This window comes from Anopheles cruzii, chromosome 3 (assembly GCF_943734635.1).
Source record: "Anopheles cruzii chromosome 3, idAnoCruzAS_RS32_06, whole genome shotgun sequence".
In the NCBI taxonomy this organism is placed as follows: domain Eukaryota; kingdom Metazoa; phylum Arthropoda; class Insecta; order Diptera; family Culicidae; genus Anopheles; species Anopheles cruzii.
Genome location: NC_069145.1, coordinates 25,839,247 through 25,866,385, shown reverse-complemented (window position 1 = coordinate 25,866,385; position 27,139 = coordinate 25,839,247). Strand labels below are relative to the sequence as shown.

Genomic DNA, 27,139 nt, shown 5'->3' with positions numbered 1-27,139 from the left:
GAGTTAGAAGTAATCCGAAAGCCGACCGCACAATTACCGTGAACTCAGCTCTCTCGCCGCTGTCTAATTCCTCTTTGATGGCAGCGCGCCCGCGGGCCACTACAGTTCCTTCTTTCTCTTAGAGACGGCTCTTGGCGGGACCTCTTTTCGGGGGATGGGTTTGATTTAGTTTTTGGTCCGAGGCACCGTCACCGGGCCGCCGGGTGGAATTAAAAATCATCAATCTCGTTGATCGCCGTGTCCCCTCTCTGTTGAAGAGTGACGGCGGATCTGCTGCGGTGGTTGTTGCCACTACGCGACGGACGTCGTCAGTGCTTCGGTTTTGGGTTTTGCCGAAGAAGGCTCCACCTTTCGTCGGTTCGTTTCATTCTTGAGCAGTTGGAGTTGGAACCGAAAAACGCGTCGTCTGCAGATCGGAGACGGAGATCATCAAGACGTCTTACGGTTTTCGAGTCTCTGCCGATTTGGTTGAAATGCGCATCTCGCAATGGTTTCGGGTTGGCTTCGTTATGCTCTCGGCGGGCGGCCATTCGTCCCGCGCCCGATCCGATGGTCGATCATTTCGGAGCGAACCCAACAACCAGCCAGCCAGCATGATGAAGAGGATTTGTTTCGTCGTCACTTTTTTCGAGTTACAAGCCGCGTGGAGAGAGAACTCGTTCAGGTGTGTGCCCTAGGAAGCGATACGAAGGGTGGGTTGAGTTGTGCGTTGCGGCGAAGAACCGAACCGAAGAACACGTTAAAGTAAACGAGGAAATAACGCCTTGTGGCCACCAGCGTCCAGCGGGACGCGGGCGAGGAGAAACTTGTTTTTGATTTCGGTGGAAAGATAAGTTTAAATACTAAATTTAATTTAGTGTACCATCCATCCCCCCAAACGTGGGTCCCGGGCCTCTCCGGGTTTCCGAGAACAACTTCCATGCGAAGCTGCAACGAAGAAGAATTCTGTATTCCTATCACCGATCGTGTTGGTCCTTCTTTGGCCTTCGTTTAGGAAACGTCGAACACGTTGGTGGTGTCGCTGAATAAAATATTAGCGCTCCTTCGCGAGCCGAAATCCATCAATGGCCGGCCACGCGCGCTAGGCAAGTTTTTAGTTGATCAGGGGCCGGGCCTTCTCTTTTCAAATAAAACGCCCGAGATTGATGGAGAGTGACTTTCGATTCCTGCGCCGGTGGCGTGTAACGGTACAACCCGCGAGAAGGGAGCCCTCTTCCCAGCTTGTTGTGAAGACGACGAAGAAGCTGCCATTCATGCGTGCGTGTGTCCGGCGGACCGGAGGCTGCTTCTTAAGGTTCTCTTAAACGCTCAACTCGTAAAACATCATTAAACAAATCCTCGGCGGGTCCCGCCTAAGTTCGGGACTGTGTTTTGATTTGATTTTCCTGTTTTTTGTGTGTGTGTGGTTTCGAGGAGTTTATTGTAGAGAACGAACCTTCGAGAACCGCTGCCGGCCACCTCAAGAGTCGAAGGAGTTCCATGAAGGAGAAGACGCAAAAAAGGTTCCTCCTCGGAGTGCCTCGGGGACGGGGAGAGATTTAAGTCTTGTGTTGGCCGGGCCAACCGCAAGATTGTGTGAAGGAACGCCGGCGAAGCAGGTTGCGGGGACGGAGGGGTTCATACTGATGGGGGGCGCGTTAACCGCTGCGGTGGCCATCGTTTGGGTCTAATTTATGTTTCGTTAATCCCCACGAACGACAGACGAACATCCTTCACAACACGCCGCAGCAGCAGCAGAATGACGGCGTGGGGCGCTTCTTTAAGGGTCTTTCCTACCGAGGAGAAGCCTCTTAGCTACAGTGGTTTCCGCTTTGCGGTGAGGTGCCTACGGTTCTAAAACGTGTCTGGAAGGCGGCACCGGCAGAAGATGCCGCCCCGTACTTGGTGCGGCCCTCGAATGATGGCCGCCGTCGTTGTCGCCGGTAATGATGATGTTGCCGCCTGCACATCAGTCGGCAACAGCGACACAGCACCACCGGACCGTTTGCTGTCCCGGGAATGCCCAGGGACGCACACAGCCCGCCGATTCGTAAAGGGCGAGGACCAAATTGTAGGCAAAAAAAAGCCCCACAATCTCTGCACTCCGTTCGATCGATTTTCTCGGCCATTCGTTTGTCAACGTACCCGTGTGACAGCGAGCAGTCCGAGCGAGTAGTTACCGGAAAGGGCCGTGTGGTGTGTGGTTGCATTTTTAATAATAATGCACGGTGCACTTTTGATGCATCTGCGTGCAGCGAGTTGCTTCATTGCCATCGTCGTTGGCGTGGGGCCGGCTTGTTATTAATGGATAAATCCATATGCATTGTTGTTCGTGTTGCACGTTGGGCTTCGCATTTATGATACGGTGGTGGTCCTCAGTAAAATCCGGTGGCCTACAGACCTCGCCGCGCTGGCCTCTAATCTGCGGTGCGTCAGTCTAATGTTATCTCATCCATTGCGTCATACACCGACAATGTGCTGGAGGAGGTTAGCGTGGCCGATCGGATCGAGGTCACATGCGATGCAGCATGACTGCACACGGAAAAGGCGTTCGTTTTCGTCGCCAGCCATCGTGTGGCAATCGAAACGGCAGGATTTCTAGTAGTTGCGTTTTGTGATAGATTTGGGTTAGTTGGTTAGCACACTAGTGTTTGACGTTACATATCGATCGATGGTGCTACGAGAAACTGAGGTCAGCGTGGCAGACACTCCCGTGTTCTGCCACCTGTATAGGTCCGGAAGGGTTCTTAAAGTTCTGCGTTGTGGACGAAAAATCAATACCACCGCCAGAAAAGTTGTCCCGATTTTTTGTGGTTCGCCGCCGGGCCATCGAAGGTTGCAGCTCGCACTCTGCCTGCTCTCCACTCGAGAAACGTCCGCGAACGCGTCGTGGCCTGTTGGCCAACATTTTCGCGTCCGCCAGACGCTCCAACGTTTGAGTTCGTGTCCTTCGCGGCCAGGTGATTGCCGTCGATCGATCGATGGCAGAGAAGACGGTGTCTGTGTATTTTTGCTGGCCCCGGTGAAACCTTGACCAAACACCGGCTCGACGGTTTCTGGCTGACTGGTTGGCTTGGTTGGCATGTACATCGGTTCGTTTTGTGCGATTTTTTCCGCTTCGCCTAGCAGAGGGAAACTCACAAAACGGAACGGAAGTACGCGCGGTGGGGTTTTGGGTTTGCTTCCGACCCACGGTCGGCAAGAAAATGGAATATTTTAACCAACTTCTCTCTCAGTGCGGTGCGGGGCGCCCGCTCCAGGTCAAGTGTAACGATTTGATCGAATTGTAAGTCAAGGTCTAAGGATGTGTTGGGCGATTCCTAATGCGACTGAGCGTGGTGCTGTAGCGTGTAATTGGAAACCGCATGTTAATTCACGGATTGGCACACATTAATTCGTGCAAAGAAGTCGGTTTTTTCTGATCGCTTGTTTGTTGAGTGCAGAGCACGTTAAGTGCGCACCACCGATTAGTTATTCTCAGTTTTTCTATAAACCTGGCACGCATCGTAAGCCAGCGAAGCTTTTTCGTGTTCTACATTTCGCGCGGTACCCTACGAATGTTGGGGAACCTTCGTCGAAGTATCGGGTTACAGAGCACCACTCGCTGAATTCGGTGTGATTTTAATTGCTCAAATCTGTCGCCCGTCCGAGCCTGGGTCAGCAGCGTGTTTAATGATGGGAAATGATACGGCGGTGTGCGAAACGCCGGAGAGAGGGCCATTAATGGCGTCCGGATGTCATCCCGTGGTGCGATGGTCGGTAATTCGATACAATTTGACGCCATTTCGCGGGTCCCGAAAAAGCCGCCAAGTCCCTACAAGTCAGAGATTGATGAAGGAGAGCGTTATCAAAGTCTCCGCCGTGGTGACCGGCAAAAAGCACAAGAAAGATTCGGCCGGTGGTGGTGGCGTGTCCACTTAGCTAGCATATCCTGCCTAATGAACTCATCGTACCCTCGTCTGTGCCTTTTTTCGCGTTCGGATCCCAAATAGCTGGGAGTGTAGAAACCGCATTCTCCATTCTGAGATTTGCCCAGATTTGTTCCACCCTAAGTTTGACTTTGAGATATCGATGTCATTTTTAATTATCGTTTTCTGTGTGTGTCCCCTGAAGGTGAGGAATGTCACTGACGCCTTCCTTGATAAGCTCGCTCAAGCAACGTGCTCTGATCGCTAATCATTTTCTCGCTTCTTTTGCAGATATAATGGCTTTCTACCACAGGGGGACCGTGGCCGGCGTCGCTCGAAATTCGTCCTGTACAAGCGCTCGGAGTCGAACGGTGTCAAGCGCTCCAAACACTACATCGTACAGTCGCCCCAGACATCGCAAGCCATCCTGAACGCCAGACAGCACTCCATATCGTACACGCTGTCCCGCAGCCAGGCCGTCATCGTAGAGTACAAAGAGGACCCGGACACAGACATGTTCCAGGTGAGTAACACGGGTGAGAGGCGGCGTTTACATTTTATCGGGAGAAATTTACTCCAACCGGAAGTCACAGTTACGCATCCTGTTGGGCTTCTTCAGATAAGATTTCCAGGGAGAACTATTAACCTACAAAAGTAGTCTGTCTTCCGATGTCGATACTTACTTTAATCATGGCGGTGACGATATCCAAGGACAGGAAATGAAAGTGACACTTCACAGCCAATGCTTTTTTAATGTTGTCGTCCGCGACTTATTGAAAATCGTTCGTTTTCTTCGGGTTTTCGCTACACACCCAAAGCGGAAGTGGTTCCGAAAATTATCTCGAGGAATCGCCAACAGTTCCTCCTCCGGGTCGCAGGGGCCACCGATGGGAAAGTGTGTCACCGTTTCCTGTTTGGTCCATAATTACGGACATATACTGCGGGCGGGCGTCCCAGAGGTCTCTTCACCGACCGGGTGACGACGTCGTCGTTTCGATTTATGGACCTAACTTTTGGGGTCGTTGGCGCAAAAGTTGGGCGGTTCCGGGAGATAACTGCGGCGTTGGGCGCCTCCCAACACGCGTTTCATGTTTGGGCTTCACTCGTGCGGCAGGATGTCATCGAGATATGCTTTTGGACCCACCAAAAAAAGGTAAACAAATGGTTGAGAAATCTCAGCTCTGTTACCTTTTTTGGGAGGGTTTCGTGGCAGGCATTTGCGGACGCGCGGTTCCCAAGAGGCAAAGTTTCGCTTCTGGGGACGGAACCGATCACGAATTCGCACACTCCGCCGCCACCGTGTTAAAGGTCATAAAGTTCTGCAAACAAAACGGAACTGGAACCCCAAAACTCTGCTGCGGCTGCGTTGAGTTCCGAAATGGGCATTGCGGAGTCTTTCCCAAGTCCACCCATGGCCCAAGCCGTGTTGTGTGTGATGGCGCAATGTTTGGCCGTTCCGGAGCCCATTCGTGGAACAGACCGAGACCTACAGAGAAAACAGTGGCGCTTACCTCCGTAACAGTATTAATGTGTTGCCACAGTTTTCTGTTTTGGCTGCGACCTGGCGTGTGACCTCTGAGGGGTTGAAATTAATTTGTTAAATGCACCGACAGTGCACTTTTGCTATGACCACGACTTCACAGGCCCTTTGGTGGCCATGACTGCAACAAACCGCGGAAGAGTTTGCCCATAATACGGCGCGGGCAAGTACTTGTTGTTAGTGCAGCTAAGCCGCGTGAGATTAATAATCAACAAACAACCGCGGGCCACCGTTGGTTCGCCCCTCTGTCGCAAAGGGTCATTATGTGACGCCTAGTGTGCCGCCCAGTTGTGACGGGCTGGAGGTTGATTGAGTTTTTTTCCCCTTTAAGTCCAATCGGCGGAACGTGTTGTTAGGCCATTAGAACAAGAAACCAGTTCTTATGATCGCGTTCATATGCTTACGGGCTTTTTTTTCTAAATTACCTTCGTTTCCGGTGAAGGTATTCTTGGAAGGTTTGCAGCACAATGGTCCGTCTTCGGTGACATCTAATCCGCGGTGGATTTTGAAGCATTATTAATCGTATGTGAGTGAAACGCACAAGATATTCTCGTCTCAGTGGTGGTGCTTTCTTCGAACTTCACGGCATCGAAAACTACATTAACGGCACTTTATCCACGAGACTTACTACACCGGAAATGGTTTTTCTTTTCCCCGAAACGAAACCCGAAAGTGGGTCGATCCCATAAATAATAACTTCCGGTGGCGCGGGTTTGATAGTTTTTCGGTCATCGTGCGTGCTCCAAGGAATCGATCGTGTGGTGCCCATAAATTACCCCGTTATCAGTTGGCATAATCGTAGGCTTTGTTTGTATGGTTTTGTTTAGCGCGAGGGTTCGATTAGTATCTGATAAATTTAACCCCTTTTGCATCGATCGGTGCGAGTTATCGCACGAGATTGCGCATATGTTTCCGACGCGGTGGTTTGCGTTGATCTACTATATGTCATCATCCCTTCGAGGTCCAGATACTAAGCAAAACTAGGTCAGTGTGTCGAAGGTCACCGCTTTACCGTGGGGGTGCGTTTCAAATATTTAAATATTACGAAACTTTCACCATTTTACACCCAAAAAGTGCAGTCGATGCTGGTGATGGCGCACTTTGCCGGCTGATAAACGACAAAGTCCGTCCCAGTCTCAGCCGAATGGTGCCTGGCGGCGGCATCGCGCAAAGCTCTGAACGCTAGGCGATGGGCGATAAGGATGTTTCTTTACTTTCGCGATTGTACTGCGGAAGATTAACGTGTCTCGCGGTGGTTACACATGGACGGCGACACTCGCCTGGGCCCGGCTCTGCGAGAAGTCGATAGTGTAATGTACACACAAGCGTCCGCCGCATTGCGCGGGATCTGTACTCTGACCTTCGTTGGGTTAGTTACACGTAGGGGCAAGTAAAGTAAGCACTTCCAGCAAGAGCCGCGCCGTGTAGACGCCTGTCGGGGGGCCTTTAACGGGGTCCTACTTCCTGGTGCCGAGAGGCTGCGGTGTCTCGTTGAAGATGGCCGGCAATAATAGTGTTTTGGGTGTTGGTATTATTTTCGATTATTTTTTTCCATAAAGCAGTAGATAAATTTATTTTTATTGTAAGGAAAGGTCGTTTATATTTTTGTTTTAAAATATTCGTTAAAATTAATAAAATATTTAATTTTGAAGCACTTCTATACGCGGCAGACAATATTTCTTAACCAGTTTACCATTCCGTAACATTGATAAAATTGTCTCTTCATCACGATACGGGCGTGGCAGGTGTGTTGTTCTCACCACAGGCAGTGCCAGGCATTGTGTGCTGCATTAAAATGCTGTTGCCATTACCAATGTAATACAATATCCTCCTTAAATGATCGTGTTTCGCGTGGCAAACGACCAGCTGTTGGCACTCCTTCCAATCCCTATGTTGGTGGCGCACCGGACCCCACAGAGGCACCTCCTCAAAACACACGCGCGCAATATGTTGCAGAACTGCATCCTTCTTTCATCGCTACCCGTATGCAGCTGGACCGGGAGGATTGTTTTTGGCCTTGTTCTCGAATGAACCTTGGTTACTTGGTGGACAGTAGTTTGCAATCGTTAGCATCCATTTCATTACGCTTCGGATTCACATTTTTGATTGGGACACGTTTCCAATACACAATGTTACTAATGCTACTGCGAGTTGCTAGAGAATAGTCGCCGTGTTCGCCGTGGGGTCGGTGGTGGCCTCGTTTCGGTTCGCTGACCGATGGTCGCCGTGCCCACCGTTTGGGACCATCGCTGGTTCTGCTTCCTGGTCACTTTCGACGGCAGCAGCTGCAGCAAGGTGGAAACACCCAGAATCAATCTCCATTCGTCGGCGGAGCCAGTCCCGGTCGCGGCAGCATTTGGTGTTTATTTTTCGATCGCTGCACCCTGCGATGGTTTACTCTATTGGTTATTGCTGCCGACCACCCCCCACCCTGTGTAGTCTGTGCCACCCAAGAAGGCGCGATTCGTCATCAGTATCATCGGCGGGCTCTAGCGGCCCCAATAACGGTCTCTGTCACATCTAATCGATCGTAGGTGTCGCCATTTGTCTTCCACAAACATCCAGAGAGAAGCGCGCACTCCTATCATTTACCTGATGCGGCCGTTTTTCGTTTGTTGTTGCAGTGCTCTGTGTGACGATGGGGTGTGTGTGATGTTTGCAGTAAAGTGCCACGATTCTCCTTTACCACCCCGATACTCGTGCGATGCACTTGCTGTTGTGCTGTTCTGCTGCACCGGCCAAGCCCTCGCCAAGCGCCCACGTCACCCACGGTACAGTGCGTGACATAATTGTCGACTGGCATAATCAAATTTTAGTTATTTGCTAGCTTTTCATTTTGCTGGTTTTTTGTTAGTTAAAAAATATGTCGAAAATTTGGTCTAAGGAGAAAATGTCTTCTCTGGGCTGCTGTAAATGTATGCTCCCAATTACACCTTCACGTCGCTGTGTTCTGCGTTAGCATCACCACCACCACGCACCGTGTTGGGGCTAGCATAGTGTGGCACCTTTCACGGGATGCAGCATCATGGACCCCCGCGTGAGTGTGAAATGTAAAAATAGTTCCCTCGAAAAGTCAGCGAACTTGGCCGCCGCCTGATGATGGACGATGATGATGATGATGCCACAACGTGCAACTGAAGCACCAAAAGCCGTAGATCCACGCGCAGTGTCTCATGCCGGAGCTGCTGATGCTGTGTTATGCTTCCAAGGGGCCGTTTGCCCCGTGTTGCTGTCTTTTCACCTAACTGTTCGTTGTTGAACGACACGGTATAGTTGGGTGTTTCGCTGTGTGTATGTCTGTAGGTTGCGCAATCGTTGGCGGGACTAGTTCCGCATCACCAAGAATAACCATTTCCTGAACCGCGACAGCAGATCGGGCCCGAGGCGAGAAGCGACAGACTTTTATTTTATGCGTGACTATAAAAGAACTGGGTTGAAGTTTTACGATGGACGTTTTTTTAAATTAATTTCTTCGAACCATTTCCGGTAGTGTTGTGGTACATGTTCGGCGTCCATTCTTGCTATCCAAAGCTTCCTGGAATTACATTTTCCTGACGATTGATGGTTTTACTGTTGGAGAGGCTGTATTTTTGTAAGTGTGATTTTTATCTCCGGTTTAAAACCCGCCTCTTTTCTAAGTGTTTGGCAAAGTGTGATATTTCACGGGGCCCTGCGTTTGGTTTTTCCTGCCACCAATTTTTATAACCATGTTTAATGGAACGCTTAATTTATAAATGTAATTCAATTGTTTACACCTGCGGAGCGGAGTATGCTTTACTTGCACAACACCTTGGTAGCGATCGTCAAATCAGCGTGTTGGCCCTCTATGAAGATTCGAGGTTCTATATTATAGAGAAAATGATTAATGTTCTTTCAGGGCGCGTTCCTCCGTCTCGCCAGAACGCTCTAGAACGCTTCTTTTTTCCGCGGCTAGTTAAGCCCACGAGGGCTTCTAATGAGTTCCCGCTAAGCAATTCCTCGTGTTCTCTCGTTCTCTCCGTTTTCTCTCATTATTGTGTTTTTTATTCTGCTGCTGTGTTGTGCCGTGTGCTACTAAGCCCTGCAAACGTCTAATTACCTGTTCGTTCTCCTTCACAACGGGAAGAACTTTACGCGGCCGCGCCGAGTCAAATCGGTCAACAACCTAGTTCGGCGAGGTTGACTTATGTGTGGTGGTAATATGTTGTTGGTCCGTACGGCAGCATCATCAGTGCAGACATCATCGCCACACTATCGACGCGAAAAACTGGTTTGCTAGAATTGGAGTTGCACTCAGCTCACGGCGCACGGCAGCATAGTATTGCACCCTGTGGATGCATATTTATAGCGCACCTCGGGAAGTCTTGATTTATGACCTACGCAGACGGTGGGTTAGGTGTTTCGTTTTCGATGTTGTTGGGTTGGGAAAATGGTTTGGAAGCACACCAACAGCATGGAGCGATCAGTTTATATACAATTTCGTATTATTCTACGGTATCTTAAAAATCAACAAGACTGGGATACATTTATAAAATTGCGTTACGCAAACGTTCAAGAAAAGGAAATGCAAAACATATGCAGATCGTACAAATACATGCGTGGAACGGAGTTTCTTTGAATACAAGCTCGTCTAAAGAGGCAGTCCTCGGTGCCAACAGCAGCAACTGCGGCTTCAGGATCACCACCAGATGTCACACCCAATGGTTGGCCAATTATTGGGTAAGTGCGAAAGGCTTCGAAAGGCTTTTGTGGGGCTTCTAAAAAAGACGACCCGAGAATGAGATGGGTGCACTTTTCACTTCAGCCAGCGCTGCTTTGCAAGCCTCGGAAACACTTCTTGGGCTGCCGCCGGAAAGTGGTGTGGCCCGCCCCGCTAGTGGTGGGTCTCCCGTTCTCGAGTGCCAACTGGCGGAAAAGAAAACTAACAGTGTGTCACCGTTGGGTGCGCGTTGTGCAATGGAAGTCAAATCTCGACCGAGCCTCTCGGTGCCTTTCGGTGCATTGGGTCAAGGATGCCTGGGACCATTCGTCGCTTGTGTCGCCGTTACATGGTTTCTCTTGGTGCGCTTGGTGCTACCGATGCCGCTGGTAATAGGACTGGAGATGGCCAGCACACTGCCAAATGCTTTCCGTTTCATGGCGAGCTTTACTGAAAAGTGTCAACAATTTTTGCTAAGGAATACGGTGAGCCACAATCGTCACAGTTGTTTCGTAACACTCCTCCGACTACATGAATCTCGTTTTGTTAATTTTTAATATACCTTTTACATTTGCGCGTGTTTGGTCATCGGGTGGTGATTTGGTTGGTCGGAAGCTATCAGCAGCTGGGTCGCGCGAGTGCCCTTTGGGGCTTTTAACGCATGCTAAGTTGACATTTATGTTAATTTTCTGCGGACTGCGGCACAGTGTGCCCGGCGGCCTGCGATGCGTAAAATGTGTTGTCCCCCCCCAAAAAGCACTAGAAAGCCGCGAAGCTTGTGATTGACATTTAATTCGCCCGTTGGCGATTGATGGTAGTTTCTGCCTGTATGTGAAAGTGTGACTGAAGTCGTAAAAGTTTATTAATTCCCAAATGTTTGACGCGAATCGGTGCTACGTTTACAGCTTTATGAGAAGTTTGTATTAAAAAAGGGGGTTTTGGTATTTGTTGTCGCCGCTCCGTGCCTTTCGAATGGCTGGGATGTGTTTGGATGGCGAAGAGACTTTCATCCCCAGTACGCATTAAAACACGTGCCTTTAAGCCATTTTAATACAGTCCACCACCACCCCCGGAGCGTGTTAATGTCGGCAGTATGTTGATATGTGTTCGGAAAAGCTTTTCGATTTTCCGTCATCCTCCTCCCCCGATATGGAGGATGTTTATTTCCCCATTTTTTAAATTAATTGTTTTTCCTTTCCTTCTTGCTGACCGACAAAGATAAACTCATTAGGGGTCCCTCACTGCCAATGCACGTTCCTGCTGCTCTGCTGGGGAGTTCGCGGAGCCATAAAACAGCCGCGTCCGGCGCGGGTGAATGTAAAACTTGCGTGCGTTGTATGTTTTTCTTCAACACCGTCGTGATGTTTGTTTTCGGTTTCCGTGCCCCAAGATCGATGTGTTGGTGGTTGGGTCTTAGAGTTTTTCGAAAATGGATTTTATCTTCTCTGCTGCAACGCTGAAGCAGAGCGCGCCAGCGTCGTTTAAGACAATTGTGAGCTCTGCGCTTCGTCTTATGAATGGTGGTTTTTGGTGTTTGTTCGTTGTGCACAGCGTATATTATTGTTGCGAAGCGAGCATAGCACACTGAACGTAATGTAATGCACTGTAAAGTGCATCGATCTTTGGCAGATCAGATTATAAAGTAACGCTTTATTTTGTGGGTTCGTCTCTCTGTTTATGTGAACACGTTGTAACCCAAACTCCCAACGATAATACGCCCCATATCGCGGTCGCTTTCGTAATGCTCTGGTTTTGTTGATGCCAGAAAACGATAAACCGTTGAAGTAAAAAAAAGAGACCCGGTGCATCGGCGGCGCAAAGTGCGTCCATTTTTTATTTTCTTTTTGTTTGACAAAAACGACAAAAAATACAGTTGATCGGAGAAAAAAATGCACTTTGGCAACGCCGCATGAGTGTGTGTGCGTGAGAGCTGGGGATCGCGAAAGATTGTGGAACAAAGCAGAGACCGAATGGATGGCCACCCAAACAAAGCAGTGGCGGTGCACCACCACCACCATCGGGAGCGAGCGTGTTTGTTGCACCAAAAGTGCATCCTGCTGGCTGGCTGGCCGATGGCGGCGCCAGCAAGCGATGGGAAAAAAATCACACATCGCCCCCCGACGTTGTGTGCAAGAGAAAATAAACCGGAGTCGCGTCTGTGTGGGAAAGTAAACGGTTTAATGCTTGTTTTTCTGGTTTCGCCACATTTATCATGCATTTTAGTTGATAGATTTGGATCGTTCTCGACCGTGGCGGAATGAACTGCAGCCCACTGCTAAGCGCATCAATTCCATTGGTCGAACCCAATTTCCGTGTGCCGCACAGCGTATCGAATGGTAATTTTATTCCCAAATATCATCGTCCCGTTTGTTTTAAAAGTTATTATGTTGATGTTATTTTTAACTAAAAAAGCCGCTGTTGCATGAAATACGGTGAAACTCTTTTAGCTTCATGCTTTCATTCACTCGTGCGCGCATATTTTAACACTGGCCAGCGACCCCAGCGGGTTGGCCGATGATGGGTTGAACTAATTCAATTTTTGGGGTGGCCCACACCAAGTAGGTCAGTGACCATACTGGGAGTGGGGGCCACGTGTTGAGGTCGTGTGTAAGTTTCCCTCTTCGAATCGAATCGCCCGAGGGCAAAGGGACAGCGAGATTTTCATCTGGATTTCTCTCTTTCCCTCGCAGCATCGCCACTGGTCGCGCCACGGAAGGTCGACCCTTGCTCCTCGGTGTCAATGACAAAGTCGCATCGGGGAATATGCTGAACCATGTCCACATTGTCGACTCCCGACACCACCCGAGAGTTGCCACGTGTCTTGTTGCTCGCTACGGTGCAGTGAGGTTAACGTGCATCTCCTTGTGTGCGAGCGCCCGCTCGATGCTGACAACACAAAGCTCGGCAGCAAGCGGCAAAGTGTCCGTGAACTAGCGTCACGGCGTCGGTTTGTAAACTTCACAGCCCTCATGCCAGACGCCGCGCGCCACGGGTGTGGAGCATTGCACTTTCTTTGTGGGGCCTGTCTGTGTGTCCCGTTGGGGGCAAGCAAGCAACCACCGGCCTCACCAGAGATGCACTTTGTCGGTAATCTCCTGCTCCTCTTGCCGACCCGAGCGCGCGCGGCTAGGCTGCAATGAAATTCCCGTTGTGGGCCGCCATCTCCTGGACTCTGCTTCTGCTTCCTGTGCGGGGACTAGTCAATTTCACGCGTTGTTTGTCGGCGGATTTATTGTGCGCCGTTCCTAGCAACTGATAGTGGATGGAATGTGCAGACAGTGAGTGTGCAACCCAGTGCGGCCATATGCCGCAGATCGCATTTCCGTTCGATGCCGTTTGCCGTTGGAGCAAATGGATAAGCTTTTTCCCGTTGGTAAAGTGTCGCGATTTTTCTGTCAACCGATTCTATTGTTCGAACAATAGTTGGGGATTGAAAATTAAAATTTGAGAATCAACCGAAACATGCGTCCGGACCTGGGGGGTTCACAAACTTTAGTCCCAAGCGAACCTTCGAGAAGTGCGCCGCTCTTCTCAGGTGCTCAAGAAGGGGCGGCACCATAAGTGTGAGGTGTATGCAAAGTGGCCACAATTTGTGTTGCATTGTTGGCGCTGGAGCCGTTTGGTGGATGGTATCGCCGTCGTCGTGTAGAAGGTACCGTTGTTGTTGTTGAGTGTTCGTGGTGGTGTGGTCGTCTCCTCTTGGTGCGGCTACTCACAAAACTGCTCAATAGGCCAACAACGGTACAATGGCGAAGGTCACGCCATCTTGCGTTTGCGCTGGAAAACCACCGCAAGATGCTTGCTGGAACAACTCACTCACCTTCCGTGCCCCCCGTCTGTCTTGGGGTCTTCTGATGTGTTGAAAGCTTTTTCGCGACGTTTTGTCCCTGACTGACTGGTTGGCTGGCTGAGTGGCTGGCTTGGGAAATTGCTCAACGGTTGGTCGGCTTTTCAGTCGTAAAAACAGCAACAACGGCCTGACCGTGAGTCGATTATTTATTGACCTAATGTGCTTAATGGTTGCCGAAATAAGGTAATAAAATCAATCAATGTCAATCAAACGATTTTTTATTAACTTTTTTTATTCAGGGGTTTTCTGTGGTCGATGCTTTTTTGGAAACTTAAGGTTGGAATTTTCTTTCGCTACCCAAACATGAAATCAGAATGGATTAGTTTAGTGTTTTTTTTTCAAATTTAAATGATTTATATTTGTATCATAATTAAAAAGCAGCAACGAAACGACGCACCTTAATGCTAAAGAACCACGCCCGGCTTTTACACTACAACGGGTTGCACGCTCTGGGTTGGTGGTTTTACCTCGACAGTCGCGCAATGTGGAGTAATAGAGATGTTCGCAATGGGGTAGTTGCTTAGTATGGCCTCCGGGCGATGCCTTTCGTTTCGGGTTGCGTCCACACAGACGCCAGACGGCGGGAGTCGCAGAAAACCTAGACCCCAAGTGGAGTAACTAAACCGGCGGTGGTGCATCGTTAGTGGATTGGACGAATTAAACGCTGCTTGGTTTGTGCAATTGAGAGTGAATTGTGGTCAACCTGTGGCGGCGCGGAGGGATTGTACAACATTTGCCTTGCGTGTTGCGGCGCTCATCCCCAAGTCTTCTCCAATTTCATGCAATTCTCGCTCTGCTGCCGAGACCTGTGCCTGTGATTTAGTCTATGCTTTAAACTTCCAGTGACCGCAATTTGGCCTATGGGCGGGACAGACAAATGGCGGCGGCGGCCCACAAATCGCTTCCTCATCGCAAAGCTCTGAACTCTGGCCATCAGCGCGCGTGGTCTCTCATGGTTGAGGGCCTGTTTTAATTCCACAGCACTAAACGCAGTCAAATGTTTAATTTATTATATTTTGAAATTCGTTCTAATTTTTTTTTGTGAGCTCTCGTAGTGAAGAGCCTCAATTCAGCGAAACTGAAAAACCGTAAAATGAGCAGTTTGTTTTTTGGGCAGACACTCGGAACGTGCCTCGTGTTTCGTTTCGTTAATTTGAATTCCTTTTCAGTGTTTTTCAGAGTTTTACATTGAATAATTGGTACGCGTTAGTAACACGAGATTAAATGTGTATCAAGCGAGCTTTTCGGTTCGGTTTCATTCCGTGTATTGACCCACAAAAGGGTAAGGGAAAATCAATCAATAGCTTAAAAAGTATGGCAGATCCCCAAATGATTACAGTTTTGCGGAATTACATCATTTGGAAGGCTGCCATCGCATCGGACTGATACTGAAAAGGGATGGTGTGTAAACCATCATGGCCACGATTCCATCATGTTTTTTAATTAGTTTTTACACCAAATACATTCATTAAACTTATTAATCATGAATTCATTTTTAAAACAATTAAGCATTTTTTTAATCTTTCTCGCCGCGCGTGTGTAGGTCGGACGATCGTCAGAGTCGCCAATAGATTTCGTTGTGATGGACACGCTGCCCGGTGATAAGAAGGACGCCAAGGTCCTGCAGAGCACGATTTCGAGATTCGCCTGCCGGATTCTGGTGGACCGAAGCGACGGCAACAAGGCACGGATATACGCGGCCGGCTTCGACTCTAGCAGAAACATATTCCTCGGGGTAAGCTGTCGGTGTGAATACTAATGTTTGTTTACTTTTTCTTTCAAACGGATATCTAAAGAAGGTCTCTTCAGTGTGTTTTTAAATTGCAAAAAACGGTGTTATTGCCCAAGGTTACATTTGAATGGTGCATGTGGGACCGGCCATAATCCGGCTGCGATCTGTTGGTCGTAAAGGAGTTTTATGAATATCATTTTTTGAAGGTAGCTGGGGTGGTCTTGTTGTTATCGGGGGAGGTGTGCGGCGTTCTTATCCGCATCGTTAGTGACCATGGAAAACAAAAATGGATTACCACCGGAATGAAGCTGCAGTTAGTGTTCACTTCACGCTTCCGTGCAAGGAAGCTTTATTACTTCCAGTTCCAGTGGTGCAATTTATGCAACCGTCGCGTCGCTCTGGTGGCACTTATTGCTCTCTGCCACTTAGCGATTGTTCATCGTTACGTCGTTAAATACACACCGAATCGGACTTATCGTAGGCCAACTACTTGTATAGAAGACTTAGAAGACACAGGCAATGTTGAGTTGCAAACGTCTTGAGGATCCGTCTTCCGCACACAACACACAGTGGACTTATCGATAGAATAAAACCTCGGCGGGTGGTCACTTTTACTCGGAACAGGACAACAGTAGTGTTTGAGTCGTAATGTGACGTGCCCTGTGAACCGTGGCGTTTTTTTTCTGGAATTGTCGAGGCAGAGAGAGGTTCACTGCGCAGATTGCGTTCGTTCGGAAAATTGCGATGCGAGCACAACGGCGAGAGGAACTATGAAAACGTGACAACACCCCGGCCCAGCAAACAGCATATCTGAAAACGGAGAAGAGAAAACTCGCTTCTTATGTCATTTGCGGGCGCGCGCATTGGTGTGGCGATCGTGGCGAATAATAAATGAAGCATGTGTCGTACGCGGGCACGACCGGTTCCAGCGAGATCCGCGTTGTGTTTTTTTGGTGGTTTGTTTGTTGGGCTGCCAGCTGCAGGTGGCAGCAGTCACGGGAAAATGGATCCCTCGCGAAAGCGATAATATGGACGGGCGGGGTGGGATGTGTGAGCCCGCCGCAAGTTTTCCCACCAACCAACGGGGCGACCTGGGAAGTCGTTTGCCGCGCGGCGTTTCAAGACCACGACCCCGCACTTCACGGGAGAAGAGATCACACATAGCATAGCGCGTTGGTTTGGAACAGGTTCGCAAGATGTGCGCAACATCACGCCGGGCGCCGTGGCCCGCCCTCTGTTCAATAATAGACCGCGCCGCCGACGGTCATGGGCACAGCGGCCAGAGCGCGGGGACCTTCACATCATGTGTGTGGTACGGCCGGCCGGACGCCGTGGTGGCAGCCAGACAACTTTTTCCCGCGTTGTTTCTGTTGATGGCCAGTTTTTATGCCGCCAAACGAAGGTGTGTAGTACCGTTCGTCGTTGCCAATAATGATACGAAACCACACACACATACACATGAGGAGAGTGTTGCTTTTGCAATCGGCTGACCGTGTGGTAAGGTCTGGAGCGAGAGCCGGTTTGTGGCAATGATGATGACGACCATTTCATGGTGATACTAATTTTAATTAAAATGAACTCCGCCGCCAATACGTCAGCCAGGTGAACGCGGGGAGACAGTCAATCTGTGGTATCTCATTTGCCGCAAGGATGCTGTAATCCCGATTGGCCTAAACAGGGACTGGGTAGGCACTATCCACACAAACAACACATTTCTGGTCAATATTTGGTAGTGTTTGTAAGACCAGCGATTGATCCTGCAGCAATTGAGGGGCTTGGCGACATATTGAATCAGCAGCCCAATGCCGCAGATTCAAACTGCTGTAACATTAGTTTATGTTTTACATATCAGGATCCTTTGGGACAAACAATCCCACAGATAAATGGAACAAATAAAAATCAACAAGATGCCGGTAAAAATCTGAATATGATGTGGGGTTTATCATAAATAATTTAGCCTTTATCAGGGTCTTAGGAAGTTCCGAAATTTTGTAAGACTCCGAGATAGCGGATGGAACGTAATCGTTTGTCTGAATATTTTCTGATGCGTGTTTTAGACGAAGCACAACACCAAGACGACGAATCCCATGTCTGGCGGCACGTTTCGAGTCCATTGAACACCACCAAAACCTAAACAAACCGCGTCCGGTGGTAAAATGCAAAAATATATTAGTCATCACCACCGATAGGGGTGAAGACCACCAGCTGCTGCTGCAGGTGGAACCTGAAACATAGAGGGCAACGTAAGGTCTGCAACGCGTCAGTGGATTGATATGTAAATGCGGTAGCGTCACCGGCAACCGGTCGCGTGAAACAGGAAGTTACATGTCCGGAACACTTCAGACTGCTGAACCTTGAGGTGAACTTCTAAAATGAGGTGATTGAGGTGAACATCTAAAATTAGGCCATTGATGTTCAGTAAAAATACGCTTTACTGTGAGAGTTTGTTGTTGGGCAGGTGACTCACGTGGACGTGGTTTTAATTGACAAGATCCCCTGCAAAAGTAGCCGGCGAAAGGTGTTAGAAACGGAACGTGCTAATGAGAGCTGGCGTGAAATGAACGTTACGACGTTTAGGAGAACCCCGTTTTAGGAGAGTTTAGGTCAATCCCAAAGCGGGCCACTTGCCGCCGCGGAAGGGTGATTCAGTCGCGGAAAATGTAGAACATGATCGGCGCGCGAGATCGTTCGCCGTGTTGGGGAATTTCCCGGAGTTTGCGAAGCACAAAGAATTGAGAATTGGCGGTGCTTGTGAGGGTGCAGCCGCTCAATGCAGCCGCTTTCACCTTCTTTGTTTCGCCACCCATAAGCAGGTGTGCTGTTGTGCGGAGGTTGGTGGCGGGTGGTGACCCCGCTGATTTTCTTCCCCATCGCGGCCGTTACTTTGCTCGCGGCGGCGACGACGACGGAGTCGCAATTTTCCAAAAGCTTTTGGCGTGTGTGGGGCGTTTGCGAGAAACAATCGCTGCTGCACCGCACCGACGGGAACCGGCCGTGCCGCCGCCACGTAAGCCTTAGGTCTCATGGCAATGACCAATCAGTGCAGCATAAGAGAGAGATACACACACGCAGACGCACACACAACACGGTAAACTACGCGGCGGCCGTCGCAGTTACTTTTGCGTTTTTGTGCCCCCTTTTGGGGGTGTTGCTTGGGCGGCTGCTGCTGCTGGTCGACGTGCAAAAATCGGACACTGAATCGCCGGCGCGCCACGGATGTGTTTCGATCACGTACACCGGCCCGGCGCCGCCGCTGCTCTCTGACAAGCCGGATCTTCGATTAGCGCTGGAAATGAGTCGTCGTGGCGAACGGCGGACTCTCTGATGGTGTTGTGCCGCAGTTTGAAACGCAAAACGCGAATCGAGCCCCGGAGAAGGCAAAAGAAGCAGTGTTCGGAACTGCGCAGTACAGATGTTGGGTGAATATTTTTGGGGTTGCTTTTGTGCGGGTCTTTCGTAGCGATCGGCGGGAGGCCACCTTGCCTTTATCCGGGTTCGGCGATAAATTTTTTGAATATTTTGGTCGTAGAAAATAATGAATGTTCCGGCGAAGGATTGAATGCAGAAGTCAACTAAAGTCTAGTCCTTGCCTGGTCTAGCTACGGAAACCGACGTAATTATATGCATATTATGGCAGGGTCAGTTTTTGTAGATAAAAACTGAACAAATCTAGCGTTTTCAACAACTGATTAGGTGAAAATAACTTTGCTAACATACCGTGTCTGCTCTGTGCTTCACAGGAAAAAGCAACGAAATGGCAGGACAATGTCGAGATCGACGGGCTCACCACGAACGGTGTGCTGATCGTGCACCCGAAGGGTGAGTTCTGCGGTGGCAGCGCGGACTGCGGCCAGTGGCGCGAAACGTCCGTCGGGGGCGATGTGTTCAGCCTGCGGGAGTGCCGCTCCGCCCAGCAGAAGGGCCAGCAGATCTACGACGAGAACAACATCCTGCAGGACGGCACGCTCATCGATCTCTGCGGTGCGACGCTGCTGTGGCGCTCGGCCGAGGGTTTACGGCATTCACCGGTACGTGCGCCCGCGGACTGTCGAAAGATCCTTCTTTTCACTAAACCCTTTCTTCTCCGCATCTTCCAGACGAAGAAGGACCTCGAAAAGCTCGTAGATGAAATAAACGCTGGCCGACCGCAGTGCCCGGTCGGTTTGAACACGTTAGTTATTCCTAGAAAAGTGTCACTGGGGGATCACGTCAATCAGCCTTACGTCTATCTTAACTGCGGCCATGTTCAAGGTACGTGGAACCATCCAATGGGATTTGAATGTTACGATTTTCCTACGCCAATTAAACGTTTTTCCTTCGAATGCAGGTCAGCATGGTTGGGGTCAGGATAAGAACACTAACGCCCGCCGGTGCCCGATGTGTCTGGAGGTCGGTCCCGTTGTGACGCTCTGCATGGGAGTGGAGCCCGCATTTTACGTTGACTCTGGTCCACCAACGTACGCATTTAACCCGTGCGGTCATATGGCCACGGAGAAAACGGTAAAGTAAGTATCGGCGCCCACCCTCAGAGTGTCGGTTGCTGTTGCTCATACTGTCTACCTTTCTTCTCCGCCGTTTCAGGTATTGGGCGAATGTCGATATTCCTCACGGAACAAACGGTTTCCAGTCGGTATGTCCGTTCTGCGCCACGCCACTAGTTGGATCTCCCGGTTACATAAAACTGATTTTCCAAGATAACTTAGACTAATTTCGTCATTAACAACGCGCGCGCGATGGGTCCGGTTTCTCTCTTGTAAAATGCGTGCCGCTCGTATGGCCAAGCTGCGAATGCCTAGTTGTAATACACCCGCCGCCAGAGAGCGCTTCTGAGCGCGGTGCGGTTAGCAGCGCCACCTGGCGACAGGGACACTGGGGAATACACTGTATTCAGCGCCCTCTAGCAAATGCGGGGCGAAGCTAAATAGTTTATTTCAAAACCGTAATTGCGATGCTGCGTTGTGATGGTTGGAGGCTTTTGATTGACTAGGACTTGTTTTTATGATTTGTTTGGGTCCTGCGGGTTTTCAACGTTCAGGAGGATCTGATTATTTTAATTTTATTGCATTACATTGGTTCAAGCTAAACGAAAGCGATAAAGAAGCGGGCTTAACTGAGAAGACTGGCAGAGCCAACGGCTGAGAGGCAACTACAAAATGGAAACAAACCAAACATAAAACTAGCGAGTGTGAACCGTGCGATTGGCATATTCTGCCTTCCGCACATACACAAAGACTTACAGACACACACACACACTTACACAAACGCACTTAAACAATAACACTGCACATGACGCAGTTCAGTGGCAACCAAATGAGAGTTTCGTGCACGCAAAAGCTACCGCCGGCATGATGCATTTACAAACCAGAAAGAGCCAATGGATGTGGTAGTTTTCGGTTTTGTCCCACACTTAACATGCATGCATCGGAAGGCATCAAACTACTCTGTCACACGACGTCACGACGACGTAAAAACGGACGATGCTAAACAGGAAGCGGAGCGTTAGCAAACATTCGAATCGCGTAGCAAACCACAAGGATTAAGTATGTTCAATATATCAGCTCGTTTGTTCTTAGATTAAATTCAACTCTCTCTGTGTCTCTGCCACGCTGCAGTCTGTTGCGCGGTTGCGCCGTGTGAAGGTCGTAGTTGCGTTTAATAATTATTACAATACGAAATCGAAAATGTAAGTTGCTGATCAGTATGTTCCGTCAGCTCAGCGGGAGCTAAAGGAAACCGTAGTAAAACGTTGATCGTTGATCCCGTGGAAATAACGAATTCATCATTTCTTGGACACTGGGCTCGGGTTGGGCTCGCTAGGGATAAGTGCTATCATTAGTTTGCTTGCAGTAATCCACTCGTGTTTAGGTTTACCGTTTAAGTTCATTAGTTTTACTGTTCATTATTCGCTTCGTTCGTGCACGCCTTTTTGGCGCTGCGTTTGTTCATTGTGCGTGAAGTGGGTCTGCAGAAATGCACGGTGGAGATCCGTGTTGGTATTTTGTTCTCCATACAGGGAACACACACATTTCCATGGGCCATTATCGTACTATCGCCGAGTGGCTGTTTGTACGAAACAGATGATTGTGTAAGGCTAAAACCCGAAGAATGAGACGCGCAAATGAAAGAAGCCGTCAGGGAGGATCGGATGAATTACGTGAAGCAAGTGAAAGAAAGTAGAACAAGAGTGGAGTTGGTTTTTAGTGAAGGATAAGAGAAATCTGCAACGAGACGATGTTGTTTGCTTCTATAGATCTTGCACATTACAAACACAAACCCGTTCAATCATGCAGCAAGCAAAGAAGGGAAACAAAAAAGTCCAGAGATACATGTCCTTCGGGAGAAACGCGTAGACGGTGGCCAAGTCGTCCCCCGTTAGCGAACGATCGTGTAAAAAGTACTGATATAAGAGAACTGCATAAAATAATTAGAGAAAATAAGCGTGTGTGATGAACGCGTCGTGAAAAATAATACAAGTCTTTCTACTTTAATGCGTGGTTTATGGGAGAGAAAATTTGAGAAACACAGCGGCGGGCGACGAATAGTTTCGCTCCCTTCCTTTATTTTTTTTACAGCACACCATAAAGTTTGCAGATGGAACATCATCATTAAATGCAATTCATCCGCACATCCCTTTATTTCCCAGGGGCAACGATGTTATCCATCTGCGATGGGTAATTGCAGAGGAGGTAATTGCAATCTTTTCCGTTATTCATTTCACATGACACGACTACTTGCGGGTAGCCCGGTAAGCGAAGCGTACAGAATTCGGCACCCTTAGGTCCTGGACAAAATGTCTTATCCGGTTATACATCCAGTGCCGTTCCTTTCCGCCAGGCAGAGTGCAAACATTTTAATTGCTTGCCTTGCTTCTTGCTAACCGAGAGAAACTGCCTGCATTACCCTGGTGTAAGAACAGTTGTCATCGTGTCAGCGCCTGTCACCGCGGAACATTGTATCCTGTCTCGATCCTGCGGTTAGGTAAGGAGGGAACCGGAAGACCAGTTCATACTTTGCTGAAAAATCGCTCATCTGCACCGGCGGGAGCGGTGTCATTTTTCAAACATTTTAATGCTTTCAACTCGCGGCAACGGCCAAACGACGGATGCGACGGCCGCAATGGTCCCGCTGGGGAAGACGGCTTCCGGTGGATAAGAAGATTGGTTGACTGAGGTGAACACAGCAACGTCTTGATCTTCGTTATCATCGTTGGGATGGCCATAATTTTTAATTTATTAAATCCGCTCCCCGGTTTCCTTCTCTTTACACAGAGCACTCTCTCTCTCCCTTTCGGTCTCTCTCGGTTTGTCCAGGAATTATTAGCCCGGGGAAACCGCTTCTCCGAAGCGCGCCGGTATCGGAAGCTTCTTTTCTTTCTGCCCGGCGAATAGAACTTTTTTTGAACAGGCTTCCGTTGAAATATGTAGAGCTTGCTTCAATGGCCTGTGTCTGTACGGTGAGCTGTAGTAGGGACACTGGCCGCCCTGGGTGCTTGGTGAGGACGAAAGGACATTCCCGGTTCTGTCCTATCCATCCGCTTGTCTATCTATGCTTTTGGCATGAATTTTTCATCGACATCATCGCGAGAATGGCGGACGTTTGCCGCGCACGGTCACTGCAAAGCAACTGGTGACGGTGGAACGGTGCGACAAGAACTTTGAGGACAATACGGAAGATTTGTGGCAGGCGAACGGAACGTAGGTTCTTCCTGTGGTGCGCGCGGCCATTCTGAACGAGTAACGCATAAATTTTGGAATCATCGTCCGCACCCAATGGCCCAAAAGTTCCGATTTTAGCTACACAACGGAAACATCAATCTGAAGGCTCTTAAAGCTACGTTGCTTTCTGGTGGTGTGTGAGAATCATGTTCCCCATCTAGAAGTTACGATGTCGCAAGGTTCTTTCACCTGAACGAAACGCGATTTCTTCCTTGTTTTGCTGATCCGTTTCCGGTCGCTAGGGTCTTCAGCATGCTGGTTTCATTAAAATTTAATAAAAGCTCTCATTTGTTCATTGGCGCGCGGAGTCGAGTTGTGGGATTTACACCGAACGTAGGCTGGAGAAGAAATTTGAGGCCGGTTTTGTTCTTTCTAAAAATATATGCGGTGAACTGAAGAATATAAAAACTCAGTCCGGTTCAGGTCGAAAAGAAAACCAATTAGGTGACAAATGTCAAAACAATTTGAGTGAAAGGATATGAAATTAATTGTTTTCTTTTGTGGTTATCGCAAGACCTCCCTCAGTTGAAATCGTGCCAAGCCTCTTTCATGAATAACCGATAGATGTTAGGAACCTGTTGGAAGCCTGCCAGCAGATGAAAGCCACACGGTACTGGCGCAAGCGATAGCAACACGAAGATTGTTGGCAAACTGCTGGTGGAAGAAATAGTTTAAAAATTAGTTTTAAAAAGGGAAGTTCTACATTCGGCGTTGCCTGCGGCAACACAACGTTCTTACCTGACGATCGTACGGCATTGCATTACGTCGTTAAACCCAGCCTGCCTGCAAGAAGCCTTCTCAGTATGTTCTTCCAGGTCATTGGACATAGTTCGATCCGTCTGGGAAGAAATAATTAAAAATAACTTTCGTAATATTCCACTCGATCGGAAAGCTAGGGTCCGAAGAGCATGGCCGGATGAGGACCTAACGGTTCCGTAACGGACCGTAAGGGTTACTGGGAGAGCAGGAAAGAAACGAAAAAGGACCAAAACTGTAAGGGAAACCAATTTTGGTTCACTTGGCCGAACGTAGGCCCGGTTGGAATGAGAAGTTTGTTGTGTAATCACCCGAAGGTATTCCATTTTCGACCAAGGATTTGATCCTGGAGCCATCAAAGCCTTTTCCAGCCGATCGGATGTGTGCAAAGTTTTTGGACGGATTGTCGTTGCGTTGCCAATTCCCTCGAACGATTTCTTATCTCGATTCTCCGGAGGACGTTCCGTAGGCGGGCGGTTCACGTTAAATCAGGTCCGGCCAGGTATCGGTGAGCCATTAACACCAACGGCAGCAGGGCGGGGAAGGTGTGGCCAACCGTTCAGTTGATTCCGGCCGTTCCCGACCAGGAGACACATTCCAGACCCGGAGTGCCATTTCTCACGCCCGTAAGTGTCGGGCTCGCGTGAGATATGGCGCCGGGTAGCAGCTGCAAGCATTTCTGGATCCATTTTTCTTCATAAACGTTCGTCGGGCGGTCGGTCGGCGTGTTTTTTTCCTGCGAAGTTGGGCTTTTCCCTGTGCGCCATGCGTCTGCCAGAGTTCGCTGCCATCAAAGAAAAGTTTCCACCATTTGGCGCCCCCCATTTTCCAGTGACGGTGGCGGCGGATCTGTTTCGCTCGGTTTTGTAGTGGGGCGCACCAACCCCGCTAAAAGTGTCTCGCTAAAGTGTTGGCAATTCGCATTCGCGAAACACTTACGCCACTTCCTGCCGACTTGGGGTTAGGCTCCTCCGGGCAGTCGCTATCAGCTTTATGTGACTTTAAAATTTCTTTGTTCCGTTCGACGGCGGCCTCCGCCTGCCTTCCGGGGGCCAACGAGCGCCGCCTTCCATGACGCGAATCCTTGGTCGGCGGGCCGGTTTTTGGTGGGTTTATTTTATTATTTCCACCACCACCATCGGCGGTCCCCGATGGCGAGAAGGTGACAATGTTTCTCGACGCTTTTCGCCTCCATTTTCGCGCCTTCACGCGTTGGCGGTCGCCGGCCCGATGTGAAGGAGTATAAACTATAAACCAACCGGGGTTGGTTTCGAGGGTTCATTGTTGACAGGATGTTTGTTTGGGTTATGGAGGGGGGTTTATCGTTTGCGAGGTACAGACGTCCCTCGGGAGGGGCTCTCAGTGCATTCCTTCACGGGTGCAGTCGGGTGCGATAGTTTCATTACCTTATTGTCAAAATTAATGTTTTAGTCAAAGTCCAGTTTTAGTTTTAAATTATTGAATCCTTAAATATTATAGTATTTTTTTTAAACAAGCATTGTACTAAACTACATTGTCTTGTACTTAAGGCACAGAACTTTTCTATGTAATAAACCATAAAAAGTAATACAATGCTTGCGCTAAGTGCTCTAAGCATTTCCTCAGCAAACGTCATGGGTTCTGCGAAATCAGTTGGGATTCAACAAATGGATTCTCACCGCGATTTCACGGAGGCGACGGGTACCGTGAATAGTGAAAGCCACCCCTTACTCGGGCTCGCAGCTACATGCAAAACTTTCTCGGGTTCCGGGAGAAAATCCCGGTCCCAGTCCTGAAGAGTGCTCGATTTTGGCAAGCTGGAAAATCAGGCACCCGTTTTTCCTACCCCAAGGATCGTACATTACATCGCGGCGGCGGTAAACGCCAAATGTTGCTGGCTCACTAGAAACACCAAAAAAGGGCCAACTGTACGGAAAAGCTTGGCGCTGGAAACCGGACCGATTAGGAGTGTAATCTAAAAAGAAAACCAGCACAATCCTCACCGCCGGGTGCCCGAGAAAATGGAGAAAGGTCAGCCAAAGTTGGGCAAAAGGCTAAACGTCCCGCAAGACGCTGGCTGGCCGTGGGTTCCAACAGCCGGCGGCCGACTAGTTTTGCGCTCTATCGTCCCCCGGCGGGAAGGTTTCAAAGGATTTAAAAGTGTAAAGCATAATGGCACCGATCTGGCGTAAAAAGGTGAGCGCGGACTTGTAGAACCCTGGCCCGCCCTGGCGTGGAAATCCGGGGAAAGGCGGGAAAACTTTACCCGAAACGATACTGGGATCATTTCCACTTGAGCAGCCCCGGGACGGTGTCGGTATGGTAATTGGCTGCGAAAAGTTGTGTTTTTTCACGCTCCCTCTCGCTTCCTCGTGGGACAGATGTGCTCCACTTCCGGCGCACGCGTTCCGCCGCTGGAATGTGTGTTCCGTTCTGTTTTTCCTTTGTTTTTTCCCCGGGCTGGGTATGTTTTTCTCCACCGAGAGCATATGAATTCAAATGTGCTCCCTAGAACTCGCGCCAACACCCTAACCCCCCGTGTATGTGTGTGCGTGTGTGGTTTGGCTTTTTTGACGAAGAAAATTCCCTTTGGGCCATTCGAAGCTCATCTTCACGCCGGGTTCCCGGGCCCGTGACAGTTTCGTTTCGTTTTTCGCTTCGACTCGGCTCGGGGGCTCGAGCCCAAAGCTAATCGTAATCGTGGCGCGCTTTTCCACGAAAAACCGCCGAAGCCCCGCTCCCCACCCGGAATATGGTGGCAGGAAAAGTTCGCCCCGACAGATGGAAGAAATGAAGATGACACTTTTTAGAGTGGCCACGGTGGCAGTAAAAAAAGGAGAAACAATTTCAAAAATTACATGCAAATTTTCGGTAGTTAAACGAGCAATGACAATAAAGTGGAAAATTGTCTCGATTTGCGCCGTTGGCGAAGGCTCGCTGGCGACTTATTGGGGCGAAAAGTGAAAAGCGGAGGAACTCATCCAGCCGTTCCTTCCTTTTTT

General features: G+C 49.3%; 1 protein-coding gene across 1 annotated transcript in view; it reads left to right on the top strand.

Annotated features, from left to right (window-relative positions):
- Positions 1-22,163, top strand: part of LOC128271279 (protein pellino) — a 36,907-nt gene extending 14,744 nt beyond the window's left edge. Inside the window, exons 3-8 of the mRNA XM_053008735.1 lie at positions 4,179-4,410; positions 15,499-15,690; positions 19,428-19,715; positions 19,785-19,938; positions 20,015-20,192; positions 20,269-22,163. Of these exons, the coding sequence (XP_052864695.1) occupies positions 4,179-4,410; positions 15,499-15,690; positions 19,428-19,715; positions 19,785-19,938; positions 20,015-20,192; positions 20,269-20,395 (1,171 nt within the window). The 3' untranslated portion in view covers positions 20,396-22,163. The remainder of the gene's footprint in view (positions 1-4,178; positions 4,411-15,498; positions 15,691-19,427; positions 19,716-19,784; positions 19,939-20,014; positions 20,193-20,268) is intronic.
- Positions 22,164-27,139: the final 4,976 nt, after the last annotated feature.